Source organism: Tachyglossus aculeatus, chromosome 1, assembly GCF_015852505.1.
Source record: "Tachyglossus aculeatus isolate mTacAcu1 chromosome 1, mTacAcu1.pri, whole genome shotgun sequence".
NCBI lineage: Eukaryota > Metazoa > Chordata > Mammalia > Monotremata > Tachyglossidae > Tachyglossus > Tachyglossus aculeatus.
The window spans coordinates 150,011,621-150,036,314 of record NC_052066.1 but is presented as its reverse complement, the minus strand read 5'-3'; the positions used below and the strand labels follow the sequence as shown (position 1 = coordinate 150,036,314).

General features: G+C 46.1%; 1 protein-coding gene and 1 non-coding gene across 2 annotated transcripts; both read left to right on the top strand.

Moving 5' to 3' along the window:
* The first annotated feature begins 1,085 nt into the window (after window positions 1-1,085).
* CCNK (cyclin K) lies at window positions 1,086-23,674 on the top strand. Its single transcript, XM_038747797.1, has 11 exons — window positions 1,086-1,170; window positions 9,004-9,253; window positions 10,018-10,099; window positions 10,769-10,900; window positions 14,132-14,237; window positions 14,707-14,764; window positions 15,340-15,509; window positions 15,910-16,169; window positions 17,378-17,411; window positions 18,698-18,769; window positions 22,293-23,674. The coding sequence occupies exons 2-11, from the start codon at window positions 9,057-9,059 to the stop codon at window positions 22,919-22,921; spliced, it is 1,740 nt and encodes a 579-aa protein (XP_038603725.1). The 5' UTR covers window positions 1,086-1,170; window positions 9,004-9,056; the 3' UTR covers window positions 22,922-23,674.
* TRNAA-UGC lies at window positions 6,003-6,074 on the top strand. Its single transcript has one exon. It is a non-coding gene; the product is annotated as a tRNA-Ala (tRNA).
* Window positions 23,675-24,694: the final 1,020 nt, after the last annotated feature.

Sequence of the window (24,694 nt, the reverse complement as noted above, 5' to 3'; positions counted from 1 at the left end):
CAACACATCAATAAATAACGTCTATCATTTATTGATTAGTAGTATACTACTAATAATAATATACTACTACTAATAATAATAATAATTATACGTCAGAACAAATAGAATTAAAACGCAGCGCTTAGAACAGCGCTTTGCACACAGTAAGCGCTTAATAAATGCTATAGTTATCACCAATCATTTTTAATTATTGATAAATTATTAATAATCAACACATCAATAAATAATGTCTATTATTTATTGATTAGTAGTATACTACTAATAATAATATACTACTACTAATAATAATAATAATTATACGTCAGAACAAATAGAATTAAAAAGCAGCGCTTAGAACGGCGCTTTGCACACAGTAAGCGCTTAATAAATGCTATAATTATCGCCAATCATTTTTAATTATTGATAAATTATTAATGATCAATACATCAATGAATAATGATTATTAATAAATGAGGAAATTATTGATGATGATGATGATGATAATAATTAAAGCTGTAGGCTGTTGGCCGCCCCTCCTCCTTCCCGGCAATAACACGAATACTAATAATACTAATAATATACTACTACTAATAATAATATACCACTACTACTAATAATAATAATAATATACTACTAATAATAATAATATACTACTACTACTAATAATAATAATTATACGTCAGAACAAATAGAATTAAAAAGCAGCGCTTAGAACAGCGCTTTGCACACAGTAAGCGCTTAATAAATGCTATAATTATCGCCAATCATTTTTAATTATTGATAAATTATTAATAATGAATACATCCATAAATAATGACTATTAATAAATGATAAAATTATTGATGATGATGATAATTAAAGCTGTCGGTCGTTGGCCGCCCCTCCTCCTTTCCGTCCCCCCGAGGCGGTTCTCCTCGGCTCCCATTGGCTCCCGGCCGCGCGGCGGGGACGCGACGTGATGACGTCGGATGCGGCGTGACGACGTCGGGCGCGGCGTGATGACGTCGGGCGACCAGCGGCCCGCTGTCCAAGATGGCCGCCGCCGGCAGCGAGAGGCGTCGCTAGGGCGGGCCTGAGGCGGCGGCTGAGGAGGAGGAGGAGGAGGACGGAGGAGGAGGAGGAGGAGAAGAGGAGGAGGAGGAAGAAGAAGAAGAGGAGGAGGAGGACGGGTGTGTGTCGGTCCCCGGGAAGGTGAGCACGGGGGCCGAGGAGGCGCCCAGGCCGGCGCGGGACGACGGGCGGCTGTGCCTGGGCTGATGGCGGCCGTCGGCGCCGGGCCCGACCGTCATCCCTACAATAGTAGTAGTAATGATGGCGAGGAGGGGGGTGTGCCAAGCACTGCTCTAAACGCTGTGGCGGGGGGGGGGGCATCCAAGGCGTCACATCCATTCATTCAATCGTATTTATTGAGCGCTTACTGTGTGCAGAGCACTGTACTAAGCGCTTGGGAAGGACAAGTCGGCAGCATCTAGAGACGGTCCCTCCCCAACAGTGGGCTTACAGTCTAGAAGGGGGAGGCAGGCAACAAAACATATTAACGAAATAAAATAAATTCATTCATCTAATCGTATTTATTGAGCGCTTACTGTGTGCGGAGCACTGGGCTAAGCGCTTGGGAAGGACAGGTCGGTAACATAGAGAGACAGTCCCTCCCCAACAGTGGGCTCACAGTCTAGAAGGGGGAGGCAGGCAACAAAGCATATTAACAAAATAAAATACATTCATTCACTCATTCAATCGTATTTATTGAGCGCTTACTGTGTGCGGAGCACTGGGCTAAGCGCTTGGGAAGGACAAGTCGGCAACGGATAGAGACGGTCCCTGCCCAACAACGGGCTCACAGTCTAGAAAGGGGAAACAGGACACAAAACAAAACATATTAACAAAATAAAATACATTCATTCATTCTTTCAGTCGTATTGAGCGCTTACTGTGTGCGGAGCACTGGGCTAAGCGCTTGGGAAGTACAAGTTGGCAACCTATAGAGACGGTCCCTACCCAACAGCGGGCTCACAGTCTAGAAGGGGGAGGCAGCCAACAAAACGTATTAACAAAATAAAATACATTCATTCATCTAATCGTATTTATTGAGCGCTTACTGTGTGCGGAGCACTGGGCTAAGCGCTTGGGAAGGACAGGTCGGTAACATAGAGAGACAGTCCCTCCCCAACAGTGGGCTCACAGTCTAGAAGGGGGAGGCAGGCAACAAAACATATTAACAAAATAAAATACATTCATTCATTCAGTCGTATTTATTGAGCGCTTACTGTGTGCGGAGCACCGTACTAAGCGCTTGGGAAGTACAAGTTGGCAGCATCTAGAGACGGTCCCTACCCAGCAGCGGGCTCACAGTCTAGAAGGGGGAGACAGGCAACAAAACATATTAACGAAATAAAATTAATTCATTCATCTAATCGTATTTATTGAGCACTTACTGTGTGCAGTGCACTGGACTAAGCGCTTAGGAAGGACAGGTCGGCAACGTAGAGAGACGGTCCCTACCCAACAGCGGGCTCACAGTCTAGAAGGGGGAGGCAGGCAACAAAACATATTAACAAAATAAAATACATTCATTCATCTAATCGTATTTATTGAGCGCTTACTGTGTGCGGAGCACCGTACTAAGCGCTTGGGAAGTACAAGTTGGCAGCATCTAGAGACGGTCCCTACCCAGCAGCGGGCTCACAGTCTAGAAGGGGGAGACAGGCAACAAAACATATTAACGAAATAAAATTAATTCATTCATCTAATTGTATTTATTGAGCACTTACTGCGTGCAGTGCACTGGACTAAGCGCTTGGGAAGGACAGGTCGGCAACGTAGAGAGACGGTCCCTACCCAACAGCGAGCTCACAGTCTAGAAGGGGGAGGCAGGCAACAAAACATATTAACGAAATAAAATTAATTCATTCAATCGTATTTATTGAGCACTTACTGTGTGCGGAGCCCTGGGCTAAGCGCTTGGGAAGGACAGGTCGGCAACGTATAGAGACGGTCCCTATCCAACAGGGGGCTCACAGTCTAGAAGGGGGAGGCAGAGAACAAAACATATTAACGAAATAAAATTAAATCATTCATCTTATCGTATTTATTGAGCGCTTACTGTGTGCAGTGCACTGGACTAAGCGCTTGGGAAGTACAAGTCGGCAATATATAGGGATGGTCCCTACTCAGCAGTGGGCTCACAGTCTAGAAGGGGGAGACAGAGAACAAAACCAAGCATTAACAAAATAAAATACATTCATTCATTTATTCAGTCGTGTTTATTGAGCGCTAACTGTATGCAGAGCACTGGACTAAGCGCTTGGGAAGTACAAGTTGGCAACAGATAGAGACAGTCCCTACCCAACAGCGGGCGCACAGTCTAGAAGGGGGTGACAGACAACAAAACGTATTAACAAAGTAAAATATATAGAATGAATGTGTACAAGTAAAATAAATAGAGTAATAAATATGTACATAACATATATACAGGGGCCGTGGGGTGGGGAAGGAGGTAAGGCGGGGGGAGAGGAAGGAGGGGGCGCAGTCTGGGAAGGCCTCCTGGAGGAGGGAGGAAGAGAGCTAGCTTGGCGGATAGAGAAGCAGCGTGGCTCAGTGGAAAGAGCCCGGGCTTTGGAGTCAGAGGTCATGGGTTCAAATCCCGGCTCCGCCACTTGTCAGCTGTGTGACTTTGGGCAAGTCACTTCACCTCTCTGGGCCTCAGTTCCCTCATCTGTAAAATGGGGATTAAGACTGTGAGCCCCACGTGGGACAACCCGATCACCTTGTAACCTCCCCAATGCTTAGAACGGTGCTTTGCACATAGTAAAATTAAGCGCTTAGTACAGTGCTCTGCACACAGTAAGCGCTCAATAAATACGATTGATTGATGTGCGGAGGGACGGCATTCCAGGCCAGGGGGAGGACGTGGGCCGGGGGTCAATGGCGGGACAGGCGAGAGCCAGGTACGGTGAGGAGGTTAGCGGCAGAGGAGCGGAGGGTGCGGGCTGGGCTGGAGAAGGAGAGAAGGGAGGAGGGGGCGAGGGGATGGGCAGCCTTGAAGCCGACTGTCCCACGTGGGGCTCCCAGTCATCATCCCCATTTTATCCAATCGTAATAATTGCAATAGTAATAATGATGGCATTTGGTAAGCGCTTACCATGTGTAAAGCACTGTTCTAAGTGCTGGGGGAATACAAGGTGATCAGGTTGTCCCATGTGGGGCTCCCAGTCATCATCCCCATTTTATCCAATCGTAACAATTATAATAATAATAATGATGGCATTTGGTAAGCGCTTACTATGTGCAAAGCACTGTTCCAAGTGCTAGGGGAATACAGGGTGATCAGGTTGTCCCACAGGGGGGCTCCCAGTCATCATCCCCATTTTATCCAATCGTAACAATTATAATAATAATAATGATGGCATTTGTTAAGCGCTTACTGTGTGCAAAGCACTGTTCTAAGTGCTGGGGGAATACAAGGTGATCAGGTTGTCCCACGGGGGGCTCACAGTCTTAATCCCCATTTTACAGATGAGGTAAATGAGGCTCAGAGAAGTTGAGTGACTTGCCCAAGGTCACCCAGCAGACATGTGGCGGAGCTGGAATTCAAACCCATGACCTCTGACTCCAAAGCTCATGCTCTTTCCACTGAGCCATGCTGCTTCTCTACTTAACACTGCACTAAGCGCCTAATAACGATGGTATTTGGTAAGCGCTTACTATGTGCCAAGCGCTGTTCTACTAATAATAATGATGGTATTTGTTAAGTGCTTACTAGGTGCGAAGCACTGTTCTAAGCATTGGGGGGTTACAAGGTGGTCAGATTGTCCCACGTGGGGCTCCCAGTCATCATCCCTATTTTATCCAGTTGTATTTAATACTACACTAAGCGCCTAATAATGATGGTATTTGGTAAGTGCTTACTATGTGCCAAGCGCTGTTCTAATAATAATAATGGCATTTCTTAAGTGCTTACCGTGTGCAAAGCACTGTTCTAAGCGCTGGGGGAGATACAAGATGACCAGGTTGTCCCACATGGGACTCTGTCGTCATCCCCATTTTATTCAATCGTATTTGATACTGTACTAAGTGTCTAATAATGATGGTATTTGGTAAGCGCTTACTATGTGCCAAGCACTATTCTAATAATAATAATAATGTTGGTATTTGGTAAGCGCTTACTAGGTGCCAAACACTGTTCTAAGCGCTGGGGGGTGGGGGGGGGTCCAAGGTGATCACGTTGTCTCGCATGGGGCTCAGTCATCATCCCCATTTTATTCAATCGTATTTGATACTGTACTAAGCGCCTAATAATGGTGGTATTTGTTAAGCGCTTACTATGTGCCAAGCACTGTTCTAATAGTCATAATAATGATGGTATTTATTAAGCACTTACTAGGTGTGAAGCACTGTTCTAAGCGCTGGGGGAGATACAAGGTGATCAGGTTGTCCCACGTGGGGCTCACAGTCTTCATCCCCATTTAACAGATGAGGTAACTGAGGCCCAGAGAAGTGACTTGCACTGAACAACAAAGCAGAGTTGGGAGACGCATTCCCTACCCACAATGAGTTTACGTTCTTTCAGTCGATCATATTTATTGAGCGCTTACTTTTTGCTGAGCACTCTGCTAAGTGCTTGGAGAGTACAATACGTAGGTAGTAGACAGGTTTGCTGCCTGCAAGCTTACGGTCTAGAGGAAGAGAACAGTCCAGAGTCAATCAATTTTCAATGGTATTTAATCGAGCACTTGTTATGTGCAGCGTATTGTGCTAAGCGCTTGGGAGAGTTCAGTACAACAGAGTTAGCAGACCCGTTCCCTGCCCACAGAGAGCTGAGAAGCTAGAGGGGTGACACTGCGTCGCCTTCAGTGGCTTTCTCCCTGGCCCTGCTTCCTCTCGAATTTTGCAAGTTGGTTCCCGGCTTCCAACAGGTCACCTTCAGGAAACTTCCCGAAATGGCATTGAGTGTGTTCAAGGCTGTGATGTAGGCTTTGTGTTGTTTTTTTTTAATGATACTTGTTAAGCGCTTGTTGAGGGAAGGGGATGTAGCTCAGTGGTAGAGCGCGTGCTTTGCATGTACGAGGTCCCGGGTTCGATCCCCGGCATCTCCAATTATTTTTCTGTCTCCCCCTTTTAGACTGTGAGCCCACTGCCGGGTAGGGACTGTCTCTATATGTTGCCAACTTGTACTTCCCAAGCGCTTAGTACAGTGCTCTGCACACAGTAAGCGCTCAATAAATACGACTGATGATGATGATGAAGCGCTTACTATGTCTTTTCTCATCTGTCTCACCTCCGACCTCTCGCCCGTGCCCTGCCTCTGGCCTGCAGCACCCTCCCCCTTCATATATGACAGACGGTCACTCTCCCCACTTTCAAAACCTTATTAAAGGCACATGTCCTCCAAGAGACCATCCCTGAATAAGTCCTCATTTCCTCTCTACCTTTATTCATCCCTCCTTTGGCCCCCCAGCACTTATGTACATAGCAATCACTTATATTAATGTGTAGACGTCTTCCCCTCTGGGCTGTGAAGTCGTTGTGGGCAGGAACTGTGCCTACCAACTCTGTTCATCATCATCATCATCAATCGTATTTATTGAGTGCTTACTATGTGTTGTACTAAGCACTGTACTAAGCGCTTGGGAAGTACAAATTGGCAATATATAGAGACAGTCCCTACCCAACAGTGGGCTCACAGTCTAAAAGACTCAACTCTGTTGATTTGTACTCTCCCAAGCGCTTAGAACAGTACTCTACACACAGTAAGCACTCAGTAAATATGATTGATTGTCAAACACTGTTCTAAGTGCTGGGGAAGCTACAAGTTAATTAGATCGAACACAGTCCCCGTGAGACATGGGGCTCACAGTCTAGGTAGGAGAGAAAATAGGTATTAAGTCCCCATTTTACAGTTGAGGACACTGAGGCACAGAAAAGTTAAGTGAATTGCCCAAGGTCACACAGCAAGGAATTGGCAGAGTCAGGATTGGAACCCAGGTCTTCTGACGAGAGATTTAGGTTTCCCTGTGATTGACCATCTCTGGCACCCGCCCCCTGCCCCCTCCAGCTACAGCAGGTTGTGCCGCTCAGCTAAACGGAACCAAAGTGCCGCTACCATTTTACCTCCCAGTGCCCTGGAGATTCCTTTGTCGTTTTAAAACTAGAAAGTAGAAAAATGTTAGATGAGGACTTTGAACTTTCAGTTTTTCCTTTTCATGCCCGAGAGCTTTTGCGGTGGCAGGGGAGGGGTTTGGGGGTTGGGGGCATTACCTTTTTAAAAAAAATGACAGGCATTTTCAGTTAGAGCAAAATGAAGAAGCTTGCACTTTGCAATATCTGAGAACGGTTCTGCCATATCCCTGCAACTCACTTGTTCCCTTCGGAGTTACGTAATTGACCGAGTTAACTGTATAACCCATGCAAGTTTTTCCTGAACAAGTGTGAAAAGCTGCTAACTTGCTTAAATGAGCCAATCAGAATTTGGAGGATGCAGCCAGATGCTGCTTGTTTTGCATATCCAATCGCTGTGAGTCGTTTTAAGCCACTTGTAGAAATGAAGTTTGAATTTTTAAAAATGTAAGCTTGATATGAAAACTGTCGCTAAGTTTTACCCTGATATATGGTTTCTGATCCCAGGAGGGAGAGAGCCTTTTGCTGTGTTGTCCTGTTTATCAATCCCCCTAGAGAGAATGCATTTTGGTGAATTACATTCAGTGTAACGTTTGAATCTGAGGAAAACTCTGCCTGATGAATATGTACTTGTCCTGAGCCTAGCTGCTGGACAAGTAGAAAATGCTCGGCTCTGGGATTCAGGAGACCGAGCCTCTAGTCCAAGCTCTCTGAGAAGGGGAATTCTTCTGGGGCTAGACCGTAGTGATCACTGTGGTATTCGTTAAGTGCCTACTGTGTGCCAAGTACTGCATTAAGCTTTGTGGTAGATACAGGATAATCAGGTCCCACACATGGCTCACAGTTGATGGGGAAAGGAGAGCAGGTTTCAAGCCCCCATTTTGGAAATGAGGCACAGAAGGTAAGTGAGTTGCCCAAATTCATGCAGCAGACAAGTGGCGGAGCTGGAATTAGAACCCAGGTCTTCTGACTCCCGTGCCTGGACCCGAGAAGCATCATGGCCTAGTGGAAAGAGCACGGGCCTGGGATTCTAATCCTGGACCCGCCATTTGCCTTTTGCCATTCGCCATTTGACCTTGGGCAACTCGGTTACCTTCTCCGAGCTTCCGTTCCCTCATCTGCAAAATAAGGATTCAATACCTGTTCTCTCTTAGACTGTGAGCCCCACGTGAGTCCTGATGACCCTGTATCTACCCCCGCCCTTATTACAGTGTCCTTGGTGTGTAGTACGTGCTTAACAAATACCACAGTTGTTATTATTTCCACTAGGTCACAGTGCTTCTCTAAGACCAAACACGGTGAAGGTTTCTGACCGAGGAATCACCTAATGGATCCCACGAAATATTGAGGCCCTCTGAAAAAAATCATGTGGCTAATATGTACAGCCAAGACTGCAGGCTGTGGCCCAGCTTCGGCACTGTGCTGCCGTCATTTTGGCTTTAGGACCTGCATGGTTTAAAAACAAAACAAAACCAACTGTTCTTTATGCTTTACACTGAAATGTCCCCTGCCCATCTATTTGCTTGTTGTGCTCCATGGCCTAGCAGAAACAGTGCTGGCAGGGATGAGAGATTGCAAGCGATTCTGCCGAACAGCCGGCACTGTGCCTTCTCTCAGATTCTCAGTCCTGAAGCTTCAAGCTCAAGGCTCGTCCGTCATTCTTGACGAGGGACTGTATCATCACACCTGTCCTGGGTCTTTATTTTGTTGAAGCCAATCAGTCTGTGGGGTTTATTGAACTCTTACTGTATGCAGGGCACTGTACTAAGCGTTTGGGAAAGTTCAGTACACAGAGTAGATGCGATCCCTGTCCACAATGTTTGGGATTTAACTTCAAGGGGAATAAAAAAATAAAGGTTGTAGTGTGGGGGAAGATTGACGTTTTTGATTGTTTCTTTTTTCCTTCAGGATTCGGTCGTTCTTGGAAAGACTGTTAAGTAAGAACAAGTCTACTTCAATAAATGAAGGAGAATAAAGAAAATTCCAGCCCTTCTGTAACTTCGGCAAACCTGGACCACACAAAACCATGTTGGTACTGGGATAAGAAAGACTTGGCTCATACACCATCACAGTTAGAAGGACTCGACCCAGCCACTGAGGCCCGGTACCGCCGAGAGGGTGCCAGGTTCATCTTTGATGTAGGAACACGCTTGGGGCTGTATCCTATTTGCCTTTGCGGTTTGGTTTGGGGCAGGCCGCTTGATTCTGGCACCAAATTCAGAAGTCCAGACGGTGTTTACGGTAGACTAAAGTCCTGTGATATGCTTTTTATGTCCAAAACAGCGCTTCAAAATCCTTTGCAATAAAGTAGTTGGATATTATAATAACAATAACTGTGATATTTATTAAACGCTAAGCGCCATGCTGGATGCAAGCAAATCAGGTTGACACACTTCCTGTCCCACATAGGGCTCCGCGTCTTAATCCCCATTTTACAGATGAGGTAACTGGACACAGAGAAGTGAATTGACTTGCCCAAGGTCACCCCACAGACAAGTGGCAGAGCCAGGTCCTTCTGACTCCTAGACCTGTGCTGTATCTATTGGGCCATGCTGTTTACTTTGGCATTCACGGCAATCTGTATAGAGAGAAACAGTCAAGTTTGGCTCATTTCTTCAGAGAACCGAAGGCATCCTCTTCATTCATTCATTCATTCATTTATTCAGTCATATTGAGCAGTTACTGTATGCAGATCACTGTACTAAGCACTTGGAAAGTACAATATGGCAATAAATCCTCTTAGTTAAGTGCTAATTACTTTTTTAGCTCCTTACTGGAATCCTAATATTTCTGAGTGTGTGCCTTCTGATGGGGCAGGGGTTTTTTTGTAAGGTCTTTTTTTCCCCAGGTTAATTTTTTTGAATTTGTGAATACAACCTCCAAAGACCCTTGGCTAAGAAAGATCCTTAACTAGATGCCCAGACACTATGATACCCTGGCAACTGGAATAGTTTATTTTCATCGCTTCTATATGTTTCATTCCTTCAAACAATTCCCAAGATATGTAAGTGTCGTGAGTTTTATTGTATATTGTTTGTATGGTGTTTGTGCATTGGTTACTTGTGGGCAGTCGTCTTCTTCTGTAGCTTAAGAAGCAGGCCACAAAAAAGCAGTAGCAAAATTTTGACATTTAAACCTTTGATCTGGACCCTTAGAAAGAGATTTGAGTTCAGTTTCAACTTGGAGAATCGAGTAGTTCGAGGACTGTAAAGTGAATGTAAAGTCAGGTTCCATTAAAGGTCAGTTGAGAATTGCGCTATCACTAAAGCCTCTGAGCTTGCTGTAGATACTCAAATGGTCAAGGCAGCAATCAATACAGAGTGCATATGAACCAAGTTCTGGAAGGCAAAATGACTCAATGTGAATCTTGCTTGGACCGTACTACCAACGTTTCTTAACAGGCAGAGACCTGAAAGGCTGTACTTTTTGAATGGGGTCAGAGGATAGATTAAATTTCTTGGTTTAGAACGTAATTTGATGGCTGATACTCTGCAAAGTGTAAAATAATTCTTGAAGCCAAGTTTTCCTTTTGGGTATGTGTTAGTCATTCCATTGAGGTCTGTGTGTTTTGGGGTATGTGTCCAAAGAAATAATCTCGGAGTTTGGGATCTTATTCTATGTTGCAGGGACATCAAATCCTTTCACTTACAGTTTAATTGTTTTCTCCCTTTAGGTGACTGGAGCTTGCTGTCTCTTTCTGGCAGGAAAAGTAGAAGAAACCCCAAAGAAATGCAAAGATATTATCAAAACAGCTCGTAGTTTATTGAATGATGTACAATTTGGCCAGTTTGGAGATGACCCAAAGGTAAGGACTTGCAACTTGAATTGATTTCCTCCGAATTTGAGAAGACCAACCCCAAACGACTAGTTTGGTTGTTTGGTACTTGATTAAATATCGCCTCTATTCCGGGAGTTGGCCCAAGACACGTTTGGTCCGAGCAGAGAGTGAGCCCGGGGGTAGCACTTGTGGATATCGGCACCCAGAGGCACATGGTGCTCTCTGTAGAGCATTGTACTGACTTCTTGGGAGAGAACAGTTTAACAGAATCAGTAGGCACATACCCTTCACACAGGAGTTTATGGACTAGAGAGGGAGACAGACTTTGTTATAAATAAATACGTTATGGTTAGACGTGAGGGCTGCGGGGCTGAGGATGAGCTGAATAAAGGGTGCAAATCAGTGAAACCCATAAAAATAATAACTACGGTATTTAAGCTCTATATAGCGGGCACTGTACTAAGTACTGGGATGAATAAAGCAAATCAGGTTGGACACAGTCCCTGTCCCGCATGGGGCTCCCAGTCTTAATCCCCATTTTACGGATGAGGTAACTGAGGCCCAGAGAAGTGAAGTGACTCGCCCAAGCTCACAGCAGACAAGTGGCAAAGCCGCAATTAGAACCCAGGACCTTCTGACCCCTGGACGCGTGCTGTACCTACTAAGTCAGGCTGCTTCTGCGTGATCTGATCGTACTGCGTCTCCCCCAGGGTTTAGTACAGAGCTAGGCGCATAAGTGCGTAACAGGTACAATAATAACAAGTAAAAAAAAATGTGATGACATCATAAAAAATGTTGGACACAGTCCGCTTTGTATCTACCCCAGCTCCTGGCACGTAGTAAAGTGTGTAATGAACATAGAAAAAAAAAAAACGCTGGGTGGAAGCCAACCAAGCACAGCTTTCCCAGTTTTCCTGGGGGACCCTTTATTTCGCTCCGCACTTTGCTCCAGACCCAATGTATGCCCCCCTCCCGGGTCCTTCTGAATGGCTTCAGGAGCCGAGGTGGATTCCTCACAGAGGCAGCCGGGACCCTAGCAGGGCCAGATGCCTAGAAATGGGAAGGGTGGCCACCCTACCCAAGAGAGCCACGGAAAGACCCTCCACTGGGGCGGCCGGGGAGAGTCTGGGAGCCTTAGGATCATGTTTTCCACGTTGAAGCGGGGAGGATAGTAAGGCCGTACCTAATTGTTTGGCGGTAACTTCCCAGTGGTGATGCTGGGGGGCCGTTAGGCTTCCCGCAGAGGCCCATTAGCACCCCAAAGTGATTGGTTCTTGGCAGGCATCAGAAATCGGGTGTGTAGCAAAGTCACCTCAGGGCCTCCTTTTAAAGAAAGCCAAAGCTCAGTGAAAACGAGGGGGTTCGTCTTTCCCAAAGAGGAAAGGGTTAACTTCATCTGACAGTGGTTTTTGATCCGTTGACAAGCCTGGAGTCTTGTTTTATTCTGACTCTGCTGCTAAAACCCTGAGTTAATTTGTCTCCTTTCCCTCATTTTATAGATAATGTAATTACAGCAACCGTTGTCCCTGTATTTTGGCACATGGGATTGGATTAAAAAATAACAGATGAGCCTTTGGAAAATGTTTAAGCTAGAGGAACCATACCTGTGCCATTCGACTGTAACTTACAGCCACAAAGTAGTCGTGGTCCACTGTTTGGGGAATATTGAACCTGTCAGAAATGCATAGTAATAACCATTGTGAATGTGATTTTAGCTGGCTATTTTTGTTCTTGATGAAGGTATCTTTAGGTACTTAATGGATTTTTATGGGCTGTCGAGACACTAAACTTTTAGCTAGCGTTGCAGTTACGGTGGTGTTGGCGAATGTTTTGAACGTCAAGAGAGCGTCCTGGTGGCTTCCTACCTGTGAACGGAATTTCATTCATTTATAGGAGATCATTTCTAAATTTAGGGGGAGTTTGAAGCTTTGCGAATAAATGATTCTGAATGAGATCTAAACATCTAGCAGAACTTTTAATGTAATTTTTTAGGGCTTCTGTGGTGTTTTTGTTTTTTTTATATGGGAATATGCGACGGTTTGTTAAATGCAAATTTCTTCTCCATCCTGTTTGGAATATTGATAGGGCTGTTAAAGGGTATGTCCATCATTATTTCAATGGGATAGTCTTTCAAAAATAGCATATTGAGTATCTCTTGTCCAAGTGCTCCAACTTTTGGTTAAAAATCAAGCTAACTTATAAAAACAGGCAAAAACGGATTTAGACCCCTTGCCCAGCCCTATTTGATGTTAAACAAATAGCTCCTAAGTGGAAAAGAATATTCCTTTTATAATCTCTGATGGTTTTCCAACACCTAGTCCGGGGCTGAACTTTATGTAAGTTACAAGCTACATACTTCCTGACGTCCAATCTGCCACCTTGAATTTATCATGATTGCTTCTAATACTGAGAATAATGGAAAGCAGCATGGCTTAGTAGAAAGAGTACAGGAATAGGTGTTAGAGCATCAGGGTTCTAATCCCAGCTCAGCCACATACTGACTATTTGACCTTGGGCAAGTCACTTCACTTCTGTGCCTCAGTTCCCTCTTCTCCAGAATTGGGATTGGATACCTGTTCTCCCTCCTACTTAAACTGTGAATCTTGTGGGCCCTGATTATCTCGTATTCACCACAGTGCCCAGTACAGTGCTTGGCACATGGTAAGCACGTATCAAATACCACAATTCTTAATATTTAGTTCTGATCTATAAGCCTCTCTGAACTTAGTAAACTGAGTAATAAAGAATTTAACTAAGCAGCTGATGGAGCCATTTAGTCCAGGGCCTTCCTGTATGTAAACTACATCCTTACTAGATGAAGAACATGTCATGGTACATATTTTAGTGTAACAGGTGTAAACCACACATGGGAACACACAAAAATCACCTTTGCATCAATTCCAGTGGTTCATTTCAGTTTTCAAGGATGGTACTTATAAAAAAAATCCTAATTTCCATCACCTTTCTTGGATTTGCCAGAAAGCATGCATTTCGTTCATTCATTGTCGTATTTATTGAGCACTTACTGTGTTCATTTCTGTCATGTAGTTAAAGTAGGAATGAATTTTCAACCCTTCAGTACAAGTAGTTAACTGTCTTTTTTTTTCAGAAGGTTAGAAAATGCGAGCAAGGGGAAGGGGAAAGGGAAAATGTAATAGTTGAAATGAAAATACCAGAATAAAGACGAAGAGGAAATAAAGCTCACTTTTTTCAGCTTTGTAAGTAACTCATAACTTGTGTGGCTTGCTTGGCTTTTAGGAAGAAGTCATGGTCCTGGAGAGAATCTTATTGCAGACTATAAAGTTTGATTTACAGGTGGAACATCCTTACCAATTCCTTCTCAAATATGCAAAACAACTTAAAGGTAAAAACAAGCATTGTTGAATAGAACTTCATTCTCTGGGATTCTGGTTTGGTGGTAGTGCCTTCGTTGTAGTTAAGTGGATTTTTCTAAGTTACCACAATAAGGATGTGGCCTTCCCTCTCGAGGCATTCCAAAAGGCTGGAAGTGGGGTGGGAGAGCGTGAAGCAGGACAAAAACCTGGGATCTTTGGGGATGGCCGGCCATATTAACCTGAGGCAGCAGTGGGGTGACTGCAGCCCAACTGCCACATCCGGGGTCTAAACTTCTGTTCCCACCACCTCCCTGCCCGAGGAACTCCTCCCCCCATACCCTTACCATCTAATAGAGTGGGGAGAGTGGAGAACAAAAGAGAAAAAACGGGGTCACCCCAACCTGCCACGGGGAAGCCTCGAGCATCATCTAGCGCCAGCAGTTTAGCTACTGCCAGAGACGAGTGCATTTAAATTAGCCTTTGATTTTTGTTTCCCAGGTGACAAAAACAAAATTCAAAAACTGGTTCAGATGGCATGGACATTCGTCAATGACAGGTAAAAAAAAATAATAATAAATAAAGCTTGCTTTTATGTCTAAACGTGTTTGATTTAAGATTTTAAGATTCTGATGTCCTCTGGGAATCTCTTATTAGGGATTGATTTGGAATGTCAGTTGAGACCCTTTTTTTTTGGATGACGCTTTTAAGAATGTTATTAAAAACGTTAATCTTAAAAAGCCTTAATCTTGCAGAAGTGGGTAGTTCTTACTGCACTTTTATAGATATAACATTCATTATTCATTAACATTTTGTTTGGATCAGCCCTAAACACTTCATAAACTGTCACCAGAAGGATTTCAGATGCTTTTTGAAGATGTCAGATGTTTTTCACACTCGTTATTTAAAGAAATAAACACGTAACTAAGGCACGATTTAGGAAATAAACTGAATCATACGGGCTGCGCAGTGACAGCCCTCGACTGCTTTTGAAATCTTAAAATTTTAGTTGTTTCTCTTTGTTTTTCTTGAATTCAGCGTTCCGACTGAATAACGTTCTACACAGTCATATGCAGTCATGAATCTGTTGTAGTTGCCTACTGAAGCATTTTCAATGTCCCTTTGATTTTCTAGCTTGTGTACCACGCTGTCACTGCAGTGGGAGCCGGAGATCATAGCAGTGGCGGTTATGTATTTGGCAGGCCGTTTGTGTAAATTTGAAATACAGGAGTGGACATCCAAACCAATGTACAGGCGATGGTGGGAACAGTTTGTTCAAGATGTGCCAGTTGATGTTCTTGAAGGTAACCAAACTATTTGCCCTTAATTTGCCAAATCATTCCTTTGCCGTTTAACTCTGAATTCCAGAGGTACGGTCTAAACCAACGTAACCTTTCAGAAGCCCCGAACACACCACTCTCCGCTCCAGTGACATCCCCTCTGTGCCTGTTCGGGCTCCTTTGACTTCAGAGAGCACTGTTTCTTGGATTGAGCGCTTAGCACTGTGCCGTGCACACAGTAGAACTCAATAAATACAACTGATTGTTCGACTGATTAGGCCTAGAGGTGTTGGGATGTGATTGAAATGGGCTGCATGGTGATTGAGGTTGGTGGCCTAAAAAGGACTCAGGGGAAAGGGCCAAGCAATTTAGATCTTTCAAAGGATCGCTGAAGGGAAATCTAAGCCCTCTGGTTCTCCTGTAGACATCTGTCATCAGATCCTGGATCTGTACTCCCAAGGGAAGCAGCAGATGCCTCACCACACACCCCATCAACTTCAGCAGCCTCCATCCCTCCAGTCCCCACAAGTGCCACCAATACAGCCGCCTCTGCCGTCTCAAGGTTCAGAACAGTCCCAGCCCCAGCAGAAAGAGGCCCAGCAGCCGACATCACAGCAGCAGCAAGCACAAGGCAAGAAACCGTCTCCCCAGCCCAGCCCGCCGAGGCAGGCCAAGCGATCCGTGGTAAGTTGAGCTGACAGAGCACGGCCCTTGGAGGCGGAGGGCCTGCGTTCTAATCCCGGCTCCTCCAGTTGGGGCTTGCCTTGTGACCTTGGCCAAGTCACTTGATTTCCCTGTGCCTCAAGTACCTCATCTGCCAGAGTCCAACATAGACTCTGAGCCCCATGGGGGACAGGGACTGTGTCCAACCTGGTAAACTTGTATCTACCCCAGGGCTTAGAGCAGTGCTTGAGAAATAGAGCTTAACAGATACTATGACAAATTTAAAGAAATCAACAAAGCTCTACATCCCTCCCTGGTTTGGGAAGGGCTCCGTCAACTCAGTCACCAAAATCCGTCCTGTGGGGCTCTTCCCCTCGATGGTCTCATTCCATTTCCAGGTATGTTCAGGATGACTTACTTCTGTGCCTGGTTGGAGGCCTAAAGTTAATAAAGCGATTGAATCAGTCCGCAGTGAACGTGACTACATGCCTCCAGGGAGCAGAACAATATATGTAGCTGTTAGGACTTGTCTCTCTTCCCACCTGGGCCAGTCCTAAAGAAGGAATGAACTTGTTTTAGTTTAGATTCCAAAGTAACATACTAATCAATGCATTAGTCAAAGCACAGTTGATGAAAACTTTTAATTCAATATTGGATTGCTTCATCAGTCATCAAAACACGACTGTTGGAAATTCATCATCATCATCAATCGTATTTATTGAGCGCTTACTACGTGCAGAGCACTGTACTAAGCGCTTGGGAAGTACAAATTGGCAACATATAGAGACAGTCCCTACCCAACAGTGGGCTCACAGTCTAAAAGGGGGAGACAGAGAACAAAACCAAAGATACTAACAAAATAAAATCAATAGAATAGATATGTACAAATAAAATAAATAGAGTAATAAATATGTACAAACATATATACATATATACAGGTGCTGTGGGGAAGGGAAGGAGGTAAGATGGGGGGATGGAGAGGGGGAGAGGAAGGAAGGGGCTCAGTCTGGGAAGGCCTCCTGGAGGAGTTTCCAAACAGTGTTTGGAAACTGTGAGCTTAGTTGAATGTGAGAAGAAGCAAGTAAGAGGAGATTATTTTTTTCCCAGATTTGTATCACCTCTAATATTTGGTCCTTCTTAATGGTGGGCATTTGGGGGTTGAGTTTTTTTTTTTTAATTAAACCTGTCACTCCATATTTCTTTTTAACAACACATTCCTCTCCTAACAGGCTGTTTCTCCCAAGGAAGAGAGCAAGGCAACAGGTAATTTCATGTTAGTTTTGCTCTTGTGGTCTGTGACTGAATGAGAATTTAATTCAGCAGAATCAATCTAAGATTGCTTCTGAGTCTGAAGATTTAGTCGGTAGGTGGAATGAAATAGCGGCCAGCTTCAGCTGTGGTAATTGAAAAAGGAGCACTAGGGCCCCATGTGAACTCAAAGGTGGAAAACGAGATGGCCGAGGATCCCTGTGGTTGGACCAAGGTTGAGGCTGTGAACTCTAACAGGGAGTGTAGCCCATTGAAACTAAACTCTGGAGAGGAGGAAAATGAAGACGGTTAAGAGGTAGGGCAACCCAATGCAGTTAGTGAACCAGAGATCAATTCTGCTGAAGAGACTGAAGAAGGGGAACCCTAACAGGACCAGTGTGCTGCTGCTCCTTTTGGCCTAGACATAAGAGCTGAAGGAGAGACCATCAGCTAATGGTTCATGGGCCAACTTTTCCTTTGGAGGATGGGAGCGTAAAGCTAGCCAGGAGTTTATGGGAATGAGGCCTGGGGTGGGACCCACTTCAAAGAGCTAATGGGGGCCAAAAACCACCATTTGAGAGAATTGGAACCTCTTGGGTCTTAGCTGAGACTAGGGGTGAGCAAATCTTAGGTGGGCAGGTGGGTCTGGCTCAAAATTTGTAGGCGCCCCCCCCCCCCCCCCCCCCCAACACACACACCTCCCCCATGGAGTGGACACCTACACCTGTGTAAAAGCCTTGATACACTTGTGTATCATCCTGCTAGCTGCTGCAAAGTCAAGATTTCCCAGATCCAAAGAAAAGGCAAACTTTTTTTTGTCAAGTCTAGCACTGGATTGGGAATTTTCCTTAAATTATATCAAGTTCCAAAAGAACTCAGGAGACTCATTCACCTTCATCAAGGAGTGACTGAAGACACACTCCTGCTACTCCAAGAAGAGTCTCCCAAGGTAGATGTCATCTGGGCTGAGGATAAGAAGAGCGAGCACCCAGCAGACTAGAGCACGGGCAAGGCCTCTGTTTATAGGGGGAGGTTGGCACTGCCCAGAGAACCATAGTGGAGAAAATAGAAGCGAGTGCTGGGGAGAGAAGGGCAAAAGGAGATTTTAGTTTTCAAATATTTAAAAAAAATTGAGCAGGATTTTAGATAATCAAGTATTGGCTTTTCATTAAATTCCAAAGTGTCCAGAAAAAAGATCGCGCTTAAGCTTAATTACGCCCTTGAAAGAACCTTAATTTATCAAGCTTAAATTCCTTTCCAGCACAGAAGTGAAATGTTTTTTCCACTTTTTTCCTCTTCAGATCCCCCACCATGTAAAATCCCCAAAATTGAGACCTCACATCCACCAATTCCACCTGTACATCCGCCTCCAGGTGAGTGTTATGTGTCAAAAAAATTATTCTAATTCATTAAAAATTTCAGCGCCCCCCCCCCCCCCGCCCCGCCCCAAGTCTTTGTGCTATTTGTTCAATTGTATTTATTGAGCGCTTGCCAGCTGGCAGATTTACTTGGAGGAAGGAAATGGTTTGCAACTGAACTTCAAAATCAAGATAATTGTTTTGTAAAATCACATCCAAATGCCATCTCTGAAAAGTTAGTGGGCAGATCCTCTGTTGCAACTTAAAATTTTAGACTATCCTCTTCGTGATAGGCTGTCTTGATTATTTGAGGAAAATGTCATCACGGCTTATCCTTTAGAACTTCTAGACTGTGAGCCCACTTTTTTGGACTGTGAGCCCACTGTTGGGTAGGGACTGTCTCTATATGTTGCCAACTTGTACTTCCCAAGCGCTTAGTACAGTGCTCTGCACACAGTAAGCGCTCAGTAAATACGATTGATGATGATGAACTTCTGTGCTTGCCCATTCTAAACAACTCTTAGGTCAGTCGGTGTCAGACAGGAACTTATTAAACAAAGGCCTCGAGCAGCTGAACCCCAAGAGCCCCAGTAGAACTCCCATCTGCAGTGTCGTTTTCTAGGAGATGCCCTTTGAAAGGATTTGGATTTCCAACCCAGTAGAAGACACTTAGGCCAGATTCTCATTGAACAGTTGCTGGATGGTCGGTCTCTTTCACCTGTCTCCAAGGGAGCATTTTGGTGACTGCCATTGGACAAGCAGGGCAGGAGCCAAGCAGTTTTAGAGGGTAAAGGTGATGGTTTATCCTTGCAAGCTTTCTCTGCCTGGCAAAATTATTTCTCCACCCTTATTGACACCCATGCCCATCACCTTCACCAGTTATTCCAGACATGTAGCTCCCTCCTCAAGCCCCCTGTATCCCCGTCCCCCCAACTCCCATCCCTCGTCCCCAGTGACCTGGCTACCTACCAGTGCCTCAGTTCCCTCATCTGTAAAATGGGGATTTTCCTAAGAAAACTGACATTATCTGGAGTGAGCTCCCTAATATCTCCTCTGACCCCCTCTTCAACTCTCCCATCCTCCCCAGCAGTATCTCTAGAGATCTCCTGTCTCCTCTCAAAATCCACCTCTCCTCTCAGAATTCACCCACTCTACCTGTGCATCCGACCCCATTTCTTTGCGCCTTATCAGAACTCCTGCCCTCTCCCTAACAGCCATCTTCAACTTTTTGCTCTCCAGTGGCTTCTTCCTCATTGCTTTCAAACATGCCCATGTCTCCCATATCCTAAAATAATCCTCTCTTGACCCCACCCCCTGCTCTCTCCAGTTATCACCCCCATCTCCCTCCTACCATTCCTCTCCAACCTCCTTGAGTGAGTTGTCTACACCTGCTGTCTCCAATTCCTCTCCTCCAATTATCTCCTTGACCCCCTCCAATCTGGCCCCCCATCCGCTGAACTCCACTGAAACCACTCTCTCAGGGGTCACCAGTGATTTCATTCTTGCCAAATCCAACATCCTCTACTCCATCCTAATCCTCCTCGACCTCTCAGCTCCCTTAGACACTGTGTACCATCCCCTTCACTTGGAGATATTATGTTACTTTGACTTCACTGACTCTGTCCTCTCCTGGTTCTCTTCTTATCTCTTTAGTCTTTCATTCTCAATATTCTTTGTGGGCTCTTCTGCCTCCCACCCCCTAATTGTGGGGGTCCCTCAAGGTTCAGTTCTGGGTCCCCTTCTATTCTCCATCTACACCCACTCTCAACGAGAACTCATTTGCTTCCATAACTTCAACTAGAACCTCTACATGGATGATACCCAAATCCCCATCTCCAGCCCTTCTCTCCCTCTCCTTCCCCCTCCCTCTTTCCTAGCATTTCCTCTTGCCTTCAAGGCATCTCTACTTGGATGTCCTCCCATCCCCTCAAGCTAAACATATCCAAAACAGAACTCCTCATCTTCGCACCCAAACCCTGTCCTACCCCTGACATTCCAGTCACTAGAAAAGGCACCACCATCCTTCCTGTCTCACGAGCCCGAAACCTTGGTGTTATCCTTGTCTCCTCTCTCTCATTCAGCCCACATAATCCATCGTTAAATCCTGTCGGTCCCACCTTCACATCATCGCTGAATCCACCCTTTTCTCTCCATCATCATCATCATCAATCGTATTTATTGAGCGCTTACTGTGTGCAGAGCACTGTACTAAGTGCTTGGGAAGTACAAGTTGGCAACATCTCCATCCTAACTTCTACCATGTTATTCACTCATTCTACCCTGCCTGGCTTACTGCATCAGCCTCCTTGCTGACCTCCCTGCCTCCTATCTTTTACCCACTCCAGTCCTTCACTCTGCTGCCTCGATCATTTTTCTACAAAAACATTCAGGACATGTCATCCCACTCCTCAAAAAACTCTAGTGGTTGCCCATCCACCTCCACATCAAACAAAAACAGAAATAACTCATCGTCTCAGCTTCCTAGCACCGAGTTAAGAGCTTTGCAAATTTGTGAATTTCAGTTTTACAGTGAGTGTCCTCACCACCTGATGGCAGAGCCAGGTGATGGGAGAAGTAGGCAGAGGGAGACCACGGAGGCAGGGAGGAGGCGGGGGTTGAGCAATCACCTGGCTGGCTTGCTCTGACTAGGTATAGCGCACTACTTGAGCCCAAAGTGGATATTTTGGCCAGGTCGGTCGGTTTGGACCACCCACGTGGAGCAGATCAACCAGATATTACGTCTGTCCTTCATTTCCTTTGAGCTGGGATCACCCAGAAGCATTAGTACAGTGCTCTGCACATAGTAAGCGCTCAATAAATACGGTTGATTGATTGAAGTGGAAGGATGTTATGTTCTCGAGGCCTCTCCTCAACTCACTCCCCTGTCCCAAGAGAGATTGGGCTTCCCAGGGGCTGAAATCCTGGGGGGTGGGCTCGGGCTCAGTGATGGTGCCAGTGGGTGTGTCTGTAGAAGGTGGAGGGGAGTGGGGCCTGTGTCCCTGGCCGTGTGGCACTTGTCGGAATCAAGGGGGCTCGGCCCTCCCACTCCCAAGGAAACATTCTCCTAAGTGCAATCTTGCTGAGGCTCAGAGGCAATCAGCAGTCACGGTTTGGAGTAGCCCGATCCAGTCATTTCTTGTGTCCCTTCACGGCCTCTTGGGACCTGGGCATAAAGTCCCGACCGAAAAAACGGGGAAAGGCAGCCAAGGGGCCAGGGCCGGGGAAGCCGGGAGGGGCTCAGCCCAGTGTGGCATGTCTGGGGCTTGTGCTGAGGGACCGGTTGGTAGGTGTGGAAGGGGGTGCCAGCCTGGCTGAGGTTCAGTCATTCGTATTTATTGAGTGCTTACAATGTGCAGAGGACTGTACTGAGCATTTGGGAGAGTACAAAACAGCGGGCACCCACTCTGCCCACATCGACCTTCCGGTTGGCGAGCGCCTTCTGCCATTTTGAGCTGAGCCGGCCCTGGAAAAGCCAATCCCCTCTATCCCGCCTGCTATTTTTCAGTGACAGCCGTTTTGGATTGTTTCTCCATTTTAGAACGGAAGCCACCCCTGAGCACCGCCGTGTCCCTGGGCGAGGGCGAGCAGACGGGCCCAGCGGAGGCCGGAGAGATGGCCAAGGTCCAGATCCCTCCGCCGGCCCACCCCACTCCCGTGCACCAGCCCCCGCCACTCCCGCACCGCCCGCCGCCGCCCCCGCCGCCGCCCTCCAGCTACATAACGGGCATGTCCACCACCAATTCCTACATGTCGGGAGAGGGCTACCAGAGCCTGCAGTCCATGATGAAGACCGAGGGTCCGACCTACGGGGCCCTGCCCCCGGCATACGGACCGCCCGCCCACCTGCCGTACCATCCTCACGTATACCCCCCCAACCCTCCGCCTCCGGTTCCGCCCCCACCGCCTACATCTTTCCCCCCGCCAAACCTGCCGCCGCCCACCCCGGGGTATCCCCCGCCGCCCACGTACAACCCCAACTTCCCGCCTCCCCGGTTGCCGCCCACCCACGCGGTGCCCCCTCATCCCCCTCCGGGGCTGGGGCTGCCCCCGGCTAGCTACCCGCCTCCGACCGTACCCCCCGGCGGCCAGCCCCCCGTCCCGCCGCCCATCCCCCCACCCGGCATGCCGCCGGTCGGCGGGCTGGGCCGGGCCGCTTGGATGAGATAACATGATGCCTCCTTTTTACTTTTTTTAATTATTAAAAAAAATAAAAATAAAAATCACTTCCCTTCAAAGCGTAGTGGAGAGAGGCAAAAATAGTTGAACAGCAGGGTACTTCGTATAACGCTAGACGGATGCAGTTGGGGAAAGGAATGGGACGGTGAAAGCGAATTCTAGTGGACCTTCTTACAGCCTGGGTGATTGTGACATAAGTCTGGCTTTTTGTGTAGCTATCACAGAGCCAATTACGATCCAACTCACGCACTTGATTTCAACTAAAGTCGTCTTAAGTTGTTCCCGCACTGGATTACTTTATACTAGTGAAAATGCTATCCAGCCATATTGGCTCAGTAGTATCAGTAAGGAGTAAGTTTCCTTCTAGAAATCAGTGCCTACCTTTACTGGGAGCTGTTTAAAGTCCCGTTCCCTCGAAGTCAAAGCTCGATTTTCATTAAGTAATCCTCTCCAGTGACACTCGATGCTGAAATTGCCCGGAGAGCCACTCTCTTAATTTAATTGGCATCGACATTCCTTTGAAGTCATTTTTGAGGTGTTTGCCTTGCTGGCGTTATTTTTGTTTTCGTTTTTGTTTCTGGAATGTACCTTGGAAAGTAATGTATGTTTACACCTATTTGCAAATTCCTGTACATAAAGATATATTTTTAAAGCGTGAATGTAACATCATACTGTGAATTCCACCTTGGTTACAGAGGGGGCTGCTCCGGTCGGTTATCCAAATAAAATCAGTTCTACTAAGGATATACATCTTTAGTTGTTGGGAAAGGAGGACAGACCTGGGATGGGACTTTCAAGCCCAGGTAACTAAGGGTGGCGAACCTGCAGAGCCAGCTTCACCAAACCAGCACCGTCCATTGGACACTTTTGGCTTTCATGGAAAGGGTTGGATTTTTTTCTCCTGAACCTCCTAAGTGCTCAGCACACAGGATTGATCGGGCTGGTGAATGGTGTCAGCTAGGGGAGCTCAGTCTAGTGCTTGGGTGAGATTTGGGGATGCTTAACAGCTGTAGAGTGGAAATATTGTAGACCTGGGTTCTAATCCTGACTACCGAGTGTCTGTAATGTAACCTTGAGCAAATCACTTCTCTTGGCTAGTCTGGAAAATGGGATAAATCCTACTTTGTAAGTCCCGTGTGGAACAGTGACTAACTTGTATCTACCCCAGTGCCTGGCAAAGATTGAGCACTTAGCCAATACTGTTATCTTTGTTTATAATAATAATTATCCACTGACCACATCAGGGTGATGTACTGTATTCATGGCAATAGCGAATGTGTTAAGGGCAATAGTTCCAGATGTATTTCAGCTTAAATGTTAGCTTCAGGGCAGGGGATGTATCTCCCAACTCCGTTATATGGTACTTTCCCAAGCACTTAGTATGGTGCTTGGTCCACGGTAAGCATTGGATAAGTTTGATTCAAGGGCAGCGCGAAGGATGCATGCAAAGGGACAGGTGGGAGAAATCTTCCCTGCTTCTTGCAACTCTTCCCTCTCCTTGAGCAGAACAAGAGCTTGGTTGTTTTCATCAACAGGAAAGCCCAAGGTTGGACTGCAGCATCCCATGTGTGTCATGGATTTAAAATTAAACACCGGTGGCTTTATATGGGTGTCCTTTTGTCTTTGAAGAGGACAGCGCAGACAGTGAAGTTTTAGCTGTGAATGTGTGGGGGACTGAAAAGGCCAAAGTGGGATCTCCACCAGGCACACAAAGAGCTGTCCTCTGTTGGAGTGGGGTGTTTGGTGAAGCAGCGCGGCTCAGTG